This window comes from Phocoena sinus, chromosome 14 (genome assembly GCF_008692025.1).
Source record: "Phocoena sinus isolate mPhoSin1 chromosome 14, mPhoSin1.pri, whole genome shotgun sequence".
Lineage (NCBI taxonomy): Eukaryota > Metazoa > Chordata > Mammalia > Artiodactyla > Phocoenidae > Phocoena > Phocoena sinus.
In genome coordinates this window covers 73,113,776-73,127,494 of record NC_045776.1, presented here as the reverse complement: position 1 = coordinate 73,127,494, position 13,719 = coordinate 73,113,776, and the positions used below count along the sequence as shown (strand labels likewise).

Genomic DNA, 13,719 nt, shown 5'->3' with positions numbered 1-13,719 from the left:
TATGGGGTGGGGTGTAGGCTACAAAATAAGAAAAGAAACTGTATCCTCACAGGCAGGCAGGCGAGCCTTGTCTTCCTCCCCTGCAAAGTCTACAAATGGAAACAAGGTTATAGGTGCCATTTAAATCAGCAATGGTTCTAAAGGATGGGCCGATGGGGAACTCTTACCTTCTAATTTATTTCTGTCTGAAGTTTTTACAGTTGGCATTTTGTCAACAGAAGAGGAACAACAGCAGCAAAATAATAATAAAAATCTTCAGTGAATTCCCTGGTAGTCCAGTTATTAGGACTCTGTGTTTCCACTGCAGGTAGCATGGGTTCAATCCCTGATCAGGGAACTAAGATCCCACATGCCACGCGGCCAAAAAATTAATAATAATGCAATTATACTGCAATAAAGATGTTTTAAAAATTAATAATAGTAAAAATAATAAAAATCTGGAACGTGAAAAAAATTTTAGAACAATTAGTATTTATTACTGTGCAGCTTGGCATGGGAAATGCAGACAGTGGGTGACTGTCTGGGTGCAGTTTAGGATGTAGCTGTGGGGCACACGAAATTGTTAGATAAACACAGAAGACATGGACTTCCCTGGTGGTCCAGTGGTTGCGACTCCACGCTTCCAATGCAGGGGGCGCGGGTTTGATCTCTGGTCAAGGAACTCAAATCCCACAGGCCGAGCCACGCGGCCAAAAATAACCCCCAAAAAACACAGGAGACATGATGTTATATTGCATGGTAGAGACCGAAAATTGTGTCAAAAATTTATAAAGCAGAATCATTTCATTAAAAAAAAAATTAAGCACCTGGTTTGTGTCAGGCACTGGGTTTGGTGTTGGGATACAGGAGTAAGCAAGGTTGACAAGGTCCCTGCTCTCATGAAGCTCCCCAGCTACTTAGAATTTAGTGAGATGAGGAGTGGGAAGAGCATTCCTGGCAGAGGGAACAGCATGAGCAAAGGCCCTGAGGTTGGAAGGGACTTGGCATATTTCAGAAACAAAAAGATTAGCTCAGAGGATGACTGAGGTGTCCTTAGTGAAAATGGTAGCAATAGGCAGTGACTGTATATCCTTCAGGACCTTGAAGGTCAGAGTGAGGTGCTGGGTTTTAACCTCAGGGAACAGGAAGCCACTGAAGGGTTGCAGAGAGGAGAGGTCTAGTCAGACTTGCCCTTTAGAAGAATCACCATAGCTGCCCTGTGGAGAAAAGATTGAAGGCGGTGAAGCTATAAGGAGATGGACCAACACTCAGGCTAATGCAATAGTCCAGAGGAGAGAGAAGAGTGGCCATGACGAAACAGGGATGGAGAACATTAGACAGACATTTCCAAAGTAAAATCCACTTGGTGATTGACTGTGAAAATGAAAGAGAAGACAATGAGAAAGATCGACTCCTAGTTTGTTAGCTTGGGGACTGTGTGGATGGTGGCGCCATTATAAGGCCACCTACCCAATGAAAAGGGACACCTAAAATTAATGATCCAGTAGGAGAGTCAGCCATGGAGACAACCACCATCACACATGGTACAGTGAAATGTGCTAAAAGAGAGGGGCTAACAGTGCCTCTGGGGGCAGAGAGGGAGGGGGGATAAGTTCTGGCTGGGGAGCCTCAAAGGGAAAGAGATCACAATAAATGAAGCAGTTGGAAGGAGGCTGGAGGCAAGGAGGCTGGGAAGGTGGCAACATGATGCGGAGCTTGGAGAAGACCTATGTGGCTGATGCATAAAGTGGGTGGAGGTGCCCCTGGGAGGCCCTGCATGCCAATCCAAGGAGTCAGTGAAGAGAAATTACACCGCGTTCTAGAAGAGGACTTGGTCCTTCTTATAGTTTAGAAAGTCACTGATCAGTGTGTGAGAGGCAGTAAAACAGGTGTTCATCTACGTACCGAATATCTCTAGAAGGATCATCAGAAATCTCTAGTATAGTAACTTTCTTTGGAGTAAAACTGGGTGGTTGGAGAACAGGGATGGGGAGGCTTTTCATTCTTTATTCTTTATTATTATTTTATAATTTGTACCATATAGATGTATGTATTCGATACTTTAATACTTAAAATAATTATGAAGGAAAAACGTACTGGTAAAAAGCAGACTTTGGGGTTAGACAGGCATGCATTTGAATCCTGGCTCTGTCAAACTTGTCTCCAAATTTGTCAATATTTGCATTTCTGAGGCTCAGTTTTCTCATCTGTAAAATGGGGATAATAGTAGTTCTTACTTCAAAGTGTTGTTGGAAGGATTAAATGAGATAATATATGTCAAGTGCCAGTACCACAGGAAGGCTAGGCTAAACAAATGCTGTTAGTATTAACAATTAATAATGGTAACTTAGATGGGTACACACCCCCTCCAAGGATGTCTCAGCTTGACACACGGTGGGGGAGGGCGGGGGGAGTTGGGGAGGAGGCAGAGTCAAGGGAAGGGATTTGGAATCAGACTCAGCTGAGGTCTGCCTCTCTGAGCTACCTCTCTAAGCCACAATGACCTTCGTCTGCAAAATGGGACGCTAGCACAGCTCCCTTCTAAGATCAAAGAGTTACTGGATAGGGGCAATTAGTCAACTGCCAAGAGCAGCACCCTGTGAGTTATGAGTTGTGAAGATGAAGATTTTCAGGATGGCCTCTCTCTCTCCTCCTCTGTCTCCCAGGCCCCAGGAGCCTTTCAGTCTCTCCTCTCTGCCCCCCAGTGTGGGGTGGGGTGAGGTGGAGTGAGGGGACATTCTCTAGAAAGTGAAGTTTTCTTGTTCCAATCCGGGGAAGATTCAGGAGACGTTTCAGAGGCAAGGCCTTAAGAAGGAGTCCCTGAGCCCGAGCTCCCTCTACCTCTCTCTCACGTTCCACCTCTCTCGCTCCTTCAAGACAGCCACGTTGATGGTCGCTGGCGCGACTCCTCTGTGGCCAGACTCGTGGGCGGCGCCCACACATGCGGAGCCTGCCACCCACAGGGAGAGTGCGGTACTGCAGGTGAGGGTACCAGAGAAGCCCCCAATCATCCAGTCACCCTTCTGTCAATTACTCAGGGCCTTTCCTGCGCCAGGCAGAAGGGGTCCCTGCCCTCATGGGGCTTACAGTCTAATGAGAAGAATACCAACAACACAAGTTCTGGTATCAACTTCACAGTCTGCTTTTTGGTGAAAGCCTTTGTTTTTATAGCACAAGAAATAAATATTCATTGTAGAAATTTTTAAAAGAAAATTAAAACCCAGACATACTTCTCTTAACACGTAAGTATAACCCTTACAGCATTTTTCCATGCACTTTACCAAAATGGAAATATACGTTTCATCATATTTCGTAGCCTGCTTTGTTGTGTTTAACAGCTTTATTGACATATATTTCACAGACCATACACTGGTACTGTTTTTAGCTTAATGTAACAGCAGATGATTAATAATAATACAATACAAATTGCTTCTATTTGTTGAGCAAGATGCTAAGTGTTTTTACACATATCATCACATTCAGTCCTTCCAACAATCTTATTAGGTGGGTACGTACTATGATTTTCCCCATTCTGCAGATGAAGAAACTGAGGCACAGAAAGGTGAAGTGATTTGTCCAGCAAAAGTAGCAGAGCCAGGATTTTAATTCAGCTTTGAGGGACTTCCCTGGTGGTGCAGTGATTAAGACTCTGTGCTCTCAATGCAGGGGTCCCCAGTTTGATCCCTGTCAGGGAACTAGATCCTACATGCATGACTCAACTGAGTTCAAATGCCACAACTAAGGAGCCCGCCTGCTGCAACTAAAGACCTAGTGCAACCAAATAAATAAATAAATAAATATTTTTTAAAAATCCAGCTTTGACTGAGAAACTGAGTTTTTAACCATTTTGTTATGACTGCTCTGTGCCAGGCTGTATGGGAATTCAGAGGAATCTTAGAAAAGGGTGAGGGGAGGGGAGCTCTCCTGGAGCTCAGAGTGGAAATGAGGAGAAGGAATAGTTTTCAAACACAGTGTAGTGAACTTAAACCTTATTGGGGTCCCAGAGGCCAGGGGCACGGTGTAACCAAGAAAGGCTGCCTGTAGGAGGTGAGAACTGAGTGGGGTGCGTGCAGACAGAGATGCACAACAGGGTGGGAAGGGCATTTCCAGACAGGAGAGGTCAGCCTGTACAAAGTCTCAGGTGCAAAGCTGATCACCTCTCTCCTAGCTTAAAAGCAAGTCTTCTTAGTACCCTTTGGATAAAATCCTAACTCATCATAGCCTGTAGGACTGTAGGGCTCTAAGTTCTTTCTTTATTTTTTAACATCTTTATTGGAGTATAATTGCTTTACAATGGTGTGTTAGTCTCTGCTGTATAACAAAGTGAATCAGCGATACACATACCTATATCCCCATATCTCTTCCCTCTTACATCTCCCTCCCACCCTCCCTATCTCACCCCTCTAGGTGGTCACAAAGCACTGAGCTGATCTCCCTGTGCTACTCGGCTGCTTCCCACTAGCTATCTATTTTACATCTGGTAGTATATATAAGTCCATGCCACTCTCTCACTTCATCCCAGCTTACCCTTTCCCCTCCCCATGTCCTCAAGTCCATTCTCTATGTCTGCAGGACTCTAAGTTCTTGCTCCTTCTCTCCCTCCACACCTCCAACATTAAGGCACCATTTGGAATTCTGGATACAGTACCCGTATCTTTTCTCTGCGGTGATGTCTGCCTGGAAAACTCTCCCATCTCCCTTCCAACCAAAACTTGTCCTTGACTCACTCATATTTAATTGGGGGGATGGTGGCATGACTTAGATGTCATGTCCTACAAGAAGCCTTCCCTGACTGCCCTTCCCTAATCCAGGACAAATGCCCTTCTGCTCTGCTTCCATACACCTTGTTCACCCTCCCCTAATCATGGCAATAATAATAGTTAACAAAAAATTATTGAGCACTCACTTTGTGCCAGGCACCGTGCTAAAGTCACTTGAGTTTGTTTTCTTTTTTGAATTTTATTCAATTTATCTTTTTATACAGCAGGTTCTTATTAGTTATCTATTTTATACACATCAGTGTATACATGTCAATCCCAGTCTCCCAATTCATCCCCCCACCCCCACCACTTTCCCCCCTTGGTGTCCATATGTTTGTTCTCTACATCTGTGTCTCTATTTCTGCTCTGCAAACCGGCTCACCTGTACCATTTTTCTAGGTTCCACGTATATGCATTAACATACGATATTTGTTTTTCTGACTTACTTCACTCTGTATGACAGTCTCTAGATCCAACCACGTCTCTACAAATGACCCAATTTCTTTCTTTTTTATGGCTGAGTAATATTCCATTGTATATATGTACCACATCTTCTTTATCCAGTCGTCTGTCGATGGGCATTTAGGTTGCTTCCATGACCTGGCTATTGTAAGGGGTACTGCAATGAACATTGGGGTGCAAGTGTCTTTTTTTTTTGAATTTTATATAGCAGGTTCTTATTAATTATCCATTTTATACATATTAGTGTATATATGTCAATCCCAATCTCCCGCATGTGTCTTTTTTTGTTGCGGTACGCGGGCCTCTCACTGTCGTGGCCTCTCCTGTCGCGGATCACAGGCTCCGGACGCGCAGGCTCAGCGGCCATGGCTCACGGGCTCCGTGGCATGTGGGATCTTCCTGGACCGGGGCACGAACCCGTGTCCCCTGCATCGGCAGGCGGACTCTCAACCACTGCACCACCAGGGAAGCCCCTGCATGTGTCTTTTTGAATTATGGTTTTCTCTGGGTATATGCCCAGTAGTGGGATTGCTGGGTCATATGGTAATTCTATTTTTAGTTTTTTAAGGAACCTCCATACTGTTCTCCATAGTGGCTGTATCAATTTGCATTCCCACCAACAGTGCAAGAGGATCCTTTTCTTCGCACCCTCTCCAGCATTTGTTGTTTGTAGATTTTCTGATGATGCCCATTCTAACTGGTGTGAGGTGATACCTCATTGTAGTTTTGATTTGCATTTCTCTAATAATTAGTGATGTTGAGCAGCTTTTCATGTGTCCCTTGGCCATCTGTATGTCTTCTTTGGAGAAATGTCTATTTAGGTCTTCTGCCCTTTTTTGATTGGGTTGTTTCTTTTTTAATATTGAGCTGCATGAGCTGTTTATATATTTCGGAGATTAATCCTTTGTCCGTTGATTCATTTGCAAATATTTCCTCCCATTCTGAGGGTTGTCTTTTCGTCTTGTTTGTAATTTCCTTTGCTTGGTCACTTGAGTTATTGAAGCAGTATCACAGAGTGATTAAACGTGCAAACTTTGAGGCCAGACTTCTTGGATTTGAATCCCAGCTCAATCACTTAGAGGGTGTGAAACTTAGGCAAATGACTTCACCTCTCTTCGTGCCTCAGTTTCCTCATCTGTGAAACGGGGATAAGAACAGTAGCTGTCCCATAGGAGTGCTGTAATGACTACACTAATGCATGTGAAGGGCCCAGTACATGGTAAATGCTTAATAACTATTAGCTAATAACTATTATCCTGTTAAGTCCTTGTAATAACTCCAATTCACAAGTGAGACTCTAAGAGGTCACTTGACTTGCCCATGATTATGTAGCTAAGTAGCTGACCTGAGACTTGAACCTGATACCAAGGTTCATGCTGTACTGCCCCCCATTGTAGAACTCATCACACTGGTTGTAGTAACTGTTTACTTGTCAGTCTCTCCCTCTAGACTGGGAGGTCGCTGCTGTTGCCCCAGTCCAAGGACACAGTTGAGACCCTAATTAAATGAATTAATGATGCTAAGCATCTCAGACAAGTTATTCAGATGATGGAAGTGGTGGTCATAGCACCCCTCTAGCGTGCTTGGAAAACAGCTTCGGTGCCTTCTGCATAGCGCAGGCCACATACCCCTCTGCTCTGCCTCCATAGAACCTGTACCCCTCCCCTGATCATGGCAAAAATAATAACGAACGATAATTGAGCACTTAATTGAGACCTGGGGTTAGTCTCTTGGCAGACAAATATTTATTGGTCCAGGAACTGGATCAACTCTTAGCTGGGAGAAACCACAGTAGAAGTAGCAGGCAGAATGTCCCAGATAAGCTTTCCCCTAAGCAAGCCCTGTCCTTGGCTAGGCAGCCTCCCCCAGTCTCCCTCCAATCCCCGCATCAGCAGCTGGCCCCAATATTGAGGTGCATGCCTGCCAGCTCCCTGTTTCAAGGAAACAGAGCACCAGAGACCTTAGTGGCTTCAACATGAGTGTAAACATCACCAGCTGCCAGAGAAGATGACGTCAAATCCAGGCCTGGCTGGCCATGGCCTTGGGGAGACTCCCTGCACAGAGAAGCCAGATGCCCTGGGGTTCACTGTGAGAGGACGCACAAGCTGGGAACTGCCAGCTCAGCACCTTGAAAACACATTTGATGGTTCCATCCATTCTCAAGGGCCCCATGACTTGAAATATTTTTCTTTCCAAACCTACTGAAGTCAGAAATTATTAGCTCTTTTTTTTTTTCTTGCTAATCCTTATTCAGAGCATCAGATTAGCATGAGCTTGACAGGGTGACCTCTCGGAGTTGGTGTCATTCTACTTAAAGCAAAGTCTGTATGGCTTTGAGGTTAAAAGAACTGGCTTGAGTCCCACACTGCCTGAGTCCACAACTTGCCTAATGCTTTGTGATCTTGGGCAATTTCCTTCACAACTTTGAGTCTCAGTTTCCTTATCTGAAAAATGGGGAGAGGGCTTCCCTGGTGGCGCAGTGGTTGAGAATCTGCCTGCTGATGCAGGGGACACGGGTTCGAGCCCTGGTCTGGGAAGATCCCACATGCCGCGGAGCAACTAGGCCCGTGAGCCACAACTACTGAGCCTGCGCATCTGGAGCCTGTGCTCCTCAACAAGAGAGGCCGCGACAGTGAGAGGCCCGCGCACCGCCATGAAGAGTGGCCCCCACTCGCCGCAATTGGAGAAAGCCCTCGCACAGAAACGAAGACCCAACACAGCCAAAAATAAATAAATAAATTTATAAAAAAAAAAAAAAAATGGGGAGAATAGTATCTAGCTCACAGGATCATGGTTGGGATTAATGTATATTCAGTGAGGTCCTATCATGTGCCAAGTGGTCACACCAGCGAACAAAATATAGTCCCTGCCCCCATGGTATGTGGTGAGGAAAGGCAGACAATAAACCAATAAATATTTAATACAGCAGATGGTGGCAAGTGCCACAAAGATAGATAAGGCGCAGTAAGGAGGATAGAGTGTCAGGGCGGGGAGGAGCTATTTCACTTCAGGGTGGTCTGGGAAGGCCTTTCTGATAAGAGATGGCTTCTAAGCAGAGTCCTGAGTGAAATAAGGAAGAATTCATGTGGCTACGGGGTCGGGGGGGAACTCTTCTAGACAGAGATATGAGCATGTGCAAAGGTCCTGAGGCAGGGGCATGCCTGGCATGTTCAAGGAAAGGCAAGAAGGCCAATGTAGCTGGAGTGAAGTGGGCAAGGGAGCAGGTAGACTACATGATGTCAGAGAGGTGGCTGGGGGCAAGGTGTGTAGGACCTGGCAGCCCACTGTCAGGACTTTGGCATTTACTCTGAGATGGGAACCACTGAGGATTTTGAGCAGAGGAAGAAGATGATCTGACAGGTTTTCCCCTGGCTGCCACATAAGAATAGGCTGTAGAAGGGCCAGGTAGCAGGGAGACCAGTTAGGAAGCTGTTGCAATTGCCCAGGTGAGAGATAACACCTTTGATTAAATTCGTAGCAGTAGGTGGTAAGTAGCTGTCAGATTCTGGATAGAAAATTGTGTGTGTGTGTGTGTGTGTGTGTGCGTGCGTGTGCGTGTGTGTGTGTGTGTGTGTGAGAGAGAGAGAAAGAGAGAGAGAGATCAAAGGTGATTCCAAGGTGTTAAACTTGAGGAATGGAGTGCCCATTTACTGAGGTGGAGAAGACAATTTATGTAAAGTGTTTAGCAGAGATGAGGGCATGAAATAAGTGCTTAGTAAATATTAGCTATTTGTTGTATTGATGATTTTGGTTTCCTGGGCTGTCTAAACTCAGTCACCCAAAGCTTTGCAAATGCTGAGCATACCTGGCAATAACATCATAGGCATGCCTGAGAATGTACTGTGGGCCAAGCATACGACAGACAGAATCTTTACCTAGCACTACCACCCTGCAAGATGTATGAAAGTCCTATGAGACAATAAACATTTGTTGAATTTTTAACATATCCTAGGCATTGGGCATTTTTCACTTAATCCTGTCTCTTAACACTGAATTGTAAATTGCATGAGAGAGATCTTATAGCTCTTGCACACTACTGTGTACACCTGGCACATAGTAGTCACCGTAGTTAATATTTATTAAATGAACCATCTTATTATGGATAGAGGGTGAGTAACTTCCCCAGGTGGGGCTGTGTCTTAAATTATTGTTTGTCAGATAAAGGGATGAATAAGTGCATATTACATTCCCATTTTAGAGAAGAGGAACAGTTGGGGGCAGACCAGATTTGAACCCAGGATTTCCTGATCCTTGAGCTTGGACCCTTTCCATGGCTACACTGTGGGGCTTCACAGCCCCTCTGGCTGTGTTTGAGGATGCCTAGGGATTTGACAATCCTAATTTCACCATAACATGCAAAAACCCAGGCTACTCAGAGAAAGAAAGATCAGATTGTGAAGCTCTAGTAATGTGATCCTAAATTTTTGTTTTCATGAAACTGCAGGACCTTAAAGCATTCGTTTTATCTAACTTGCTCAAGGTCATACAGGCTGTGAGGGATGCAAACAAAATGTGAATCCAGTCTTACCACGCCAGAGTCCCTGTTTATTCCTCTAAGTAGAGGTTCTTAACCTGGGGCACAGGACTCTTAGGGGGTGTCCGGATGTACTTTATAGTACCTTCTTCCCCCAACATTGTGTGCTTAAACTGTGTGTGCTTAGGAGCAGCTGCATTTTTTGTGAGGAAAGGATTCATAGCTTTCATTATATCCTTAAAGGAACCTATGGTCAAAAAGTTTACTTTCATTTTATCTTATGTATCTATTTTTTAACTCTTATTTTTAAAACTGTTTTTAGATGAGTAGAAGGAAGAAAAATGACAGGAGGGGTGGGAAAGAATTGTAGAGATAAAATATAACAGATGCCAATTGTTTCCCGTTGCTATTCATTCATTCAACAAATTTGTGTAGAGCACCTGTTACTTGCCAGGTACGATTCCAGAGTCTGGGGATGCTGCAGTGGCAAAATCTTTTGACTCCCCTGATAGAACATAAACTCTGTGATGCCGACAAAATATTGTAATAATGATGATGACAATTATTATGCCCTGGTGCCATGAAAAAAATAGCGTAGAGTCAAAGGATAGGGAGGAGGGGAAATGGCATTTTAGACAGAGTGGTTTGTCCTCGGAACCTCCTGTTGCTGTGTACGGACTTCAACGAAGGGAGCGACCCCGGATGCCAGGGTGTCCTCCACAAACCTTTCTTTTGCGCTTAACCTCACCAGGGTGCTGACCTTAGGGAGCAGGGAGTGCACGCAGGAGTGCAGAGCGCATGCTCCCTCTAGCTCTGCGGCCCCGAGGTTTCAGGCTAGGATTCTGCGCGCCGGGAGGACAGTGCGCAGGCTCCTCGGGTTAAAAGGCGCCGCCCAATAGGAACTTCCTTTTGAGGTTCTGGCCCCGCCCCCACAGCCAACTTTTCTGTTTCCGCTTCCGGCGCTGCGGCCGTTCTAGTCGAAGATGGCGACGGCAGCTGTACCCAGGGTTTCTGGGCTGCTAGGTCGTTCCCGGCTGCTGAGCCGGCCTATGTCGAGTGGCGCCCACGGCGAGGAGGGCTCAGGTACTGAGACTGGGTGCGCAGGGCGGGCCTCGGCCCCACTGGAGAGAAGAGCGGCGGGACTGTGACCTTGGCTTGAGGCGTTGGGGGAGGGAGAGGAGACCCGGGCGTATTACCGCCAGGCCTGAGCGTCGTGCCCCCTCTGCAGCTCGCATGTGGAAGTCCCTCACCTACTTAGTGGCGCTTCCCGGGGTGGGAGTGAGCATGCTGAACGTGTTCCTGAAGTCGCGCCACGGAGAGGAGGAGAGACCCGAGTTCATCGCCTACCCCCATCTCCGCATCAGGTCCAAGGTACCCCTTGTAGTCTGTTCGAGTGTCTCTTCGCTTTTCATTCCACATGCCAAGTTCTTCATTCTCTAAAAGCGTGGGTGCCGTGCGTGTAGTTTCTCATTTAATTTTCTCACTTTATTTTCTCCGGTCATATCTCACTTTCTTCTTCAAGGTCGTACAATAAGTGGCCTTCAGTTTTCCTTTCTCTGAGTCATCCCACCTTTTGCCTTCTGATACTGTTCTGAAACAGTTGTCGGTGGTACAAAACCTGGAGATTTGGGAAACTCCCTTAGACTGGCGAAGTCGGAAGGCGGTTCACCTTTCTAAAACCTGGGCATCTGGAAGCTACTAGCTGCATAATGAAGAGATTGACAGCTTCTGTTCACCTTTGTGCTAGTTATCATCCCAACTATGTCATCCTTTGGCTATTGATGCAGATATATTATAAAATTATTACCTCACTTAGCCCAGGTAGGACTGGAAAATTAAGCAGGATCCTTAGATCCAGAAAGAATTTTTGAGTCTGAGTGCCACTCCCACCCTTGTACAATAGAATTAGAAGCCGTGCAGTAAGGTTTCTTAACCTCAGTACTATTGACATTGGGGGCTGGATAATTCTCTTTGGGGTGAGGAGGGGCTGTCCTGTGAGTTATAGGATGTTTAGCAGCATCTTTGACCTCTAACCACTAGGTGCTAGTAGTATACGCTTCTCTCCCCAAGATGTCTCCATATACTGGCTTACGTCCCCACAGGGGCAGAATCATCCTGGGCTGGAAATCACTGCCCTAGAGCAATGCTTTTCGAAAGTAGCATGCAAAATAACTGAGGGTATGTTGCAGTTTCCAATCCAGAGATTTGTTTCAGGTTCAGAAATCTGCATTTAAGTAAGCATCTCTGCCCCCATACCCACCTCTACCACTTTGATGCACGTGGTGGGAGGATTGCACTTTCAGAAACACAGCACTGATGTACAGTTACCAGCGAGAGGCTTTTGAGTAACGAACTTGAGCTTGCTTTTCATACTGTCTACTTTACGGGCTCCCCTGGAATTTATAAGAGCTCCCTTAAATTATGGGAGGGCTGAAATATGCCAGTAGTTAAAGGACTAATTTCCATTTTGTTTTTATGTATTATCTGTTACTCACCTTACTTTAGGCAGTTCATGGTAGTGTTGTTTCTGAACTATTTTCTGGAATTGCTTAATTGACATCTTCACTCCACAGCCCTTTCCCTGGGGAGATGGTAATCATACCCTATTCCATAACCCTCACGTGAATCCGCTTCCAACTGGCTATGAAGACGAATAAAGAGAACCTGGGCCATTACCCAGTGGGGACCACAGCACTGGTTTGGACCATTACTCTGCACACATGGACCAGAAAAGTGTTCGAGACCTTAAGCTCACCTTCTTGTATCCAGTGATGACCATTATACTTGATGACCATTATACTGATCTTCCGTCCCTTTGCTTATGGCAGGAGATGGCTTAAATAAATAATTTAGTCATGAGCTGAGAGTTGCATTCTTTGGTGGTGTTTTTCCCTCAGAAATTAACGTTGATGTTATTTCTATTTCTGCAGTGAAGGTCTGCGGCTGCTGTTTACGGAGTTTCAGGTCCAATTCAGGCCTCCAAATAACAATGTTTGTAACAGACCTGGCATTGGTTTCTTGTGCCTGGGGTGGGTAAAGCAGATACCACAAGTCAAGCTAATTAAGGGTCAAAACTGGGTCCTGGCAGACTTCAGGTGGCAAAGACACCAGCATTTGCTGAAGAATTCTCCCTATAGTCAGATAATTTTCTCCAAAGATGTCAAGTTCTCATCTTGGGTCATCTCTCAGCTCCCTTAAGGCTGGAAGGGTCAGAAACTTTTGGAGAAATAAAGGCAGTGTGACACATTTCTGCATATAGAACTGGCTTTATTTGTTTCTGGAATTAAAACCTTCCTGTAGCCATAGGAATTAGGAGAGATCACCATTAAAGAGCAATTAAGATTTCCTCTTCAAAATTTAAAACCTTTTAAGTAGTTGAGATAGTGGGAGCCATTTTATGGGCAGGATAAAGTCAAAATAGCATGAGGAACAATCAGGAAAAAATTATTCCCTCAGTAGCAATTATAATAACATTTGTTTTATTCTCAAGGCTCAACCAGACAGTTCTGTGGTAAGATTCAAGAGCCTATAAGGTTTTACTGGCTTGTGGGCAGGCTTATTTCAGGACAGTTATACTTAACTGCAGCTTGCTGCCTGGACTCCCTCAACTGGGTTCCAGATATCTTTTGTATAATGGACCTTAACCTGTCAAAATATAAATGCAGAATGTATTGTAATGACATGAAGGACTGGTCACATTAAATATGAAGTTATTAACTGGTAAAGTGGAGAAGAGATAATAGGATCTAGGACTTCTGTAAATCAAGTTTCATACTATATGGGCACATAAAAAAAAATTGAACCACATTACTCAAGATATGCAATTGTGGAGACTATATGACATTCTGAAGTGTGTAAGTGCTCACCTGATCCTTTTTTGGGGTGCCATTATATAAACATTTTAAGATATCCGTGTAGCTTACTGTGGAAATTTTAGAAATCAGTGGTTTCCATTTGCTATACGATACTACCTAGCTTAGATAAATCTTCATTTTAAAATGATAAAAAACTCCCCCCCAGTGTATATATGGGATGTGTGGGGTT

At 44.9% G+C, this 13,719-nt stretch overlaps 1 protein-coding gene across 1 annotated transcript; it reads left to right on the top strand.

The window, feature by feature from the left end:
- Nucleotides 1-10,605: 10,605 nt before the first annotated feature.
- Nucleotides 10,606-12,539, top strand: LOC116738753 (cytochrome c oxidase subunit 6A1, mitochondrial). Its single transcript, XM_032602444.1, has 3 exons — nt 10,606-10,758; nt 10,904-11,046; nt 12,249-12,539. Exons 1-3 carry the CDS (start codon nt 10,659-10,661, stop codon nt 12,330-12,332), a joined length of 327 nt encoding a protein of 108 aa, XP_032458335.1. The 5' UTR covers nt 10,606-10,658; the 3' UTR covers nt 12,333-12,539.
- Nucleotides 12,540-13,719: the final 1,180 nt, after the last annotated feature.

Excerpts from the sequence above, each read along its gene's own strand:
- LOC116738753 (XM_032602444.1), top strand. The coding sequence starts at position 10,659 with ATGGCGACGGCAGCTGTACCCAGGGTTTCTGGGCTGCTAGGTCGTTCC. Across the intron at positions 10,759-10,903 it reads CCACGGCGAGGAGGGCTCAG|CTCGCATGTGGAAGTCCCTC; the intron begins GTACTGAGACTG and ends CCCCCTCTGCAG. Across the intron at positions 11,047-12,248 it reads ATCTCCGCATCAGGTCCAAG|CCCTTTCCCTGGGGAGATGG; the intron begins GTACCCCTTGTA and ends TTCACTCCACAG.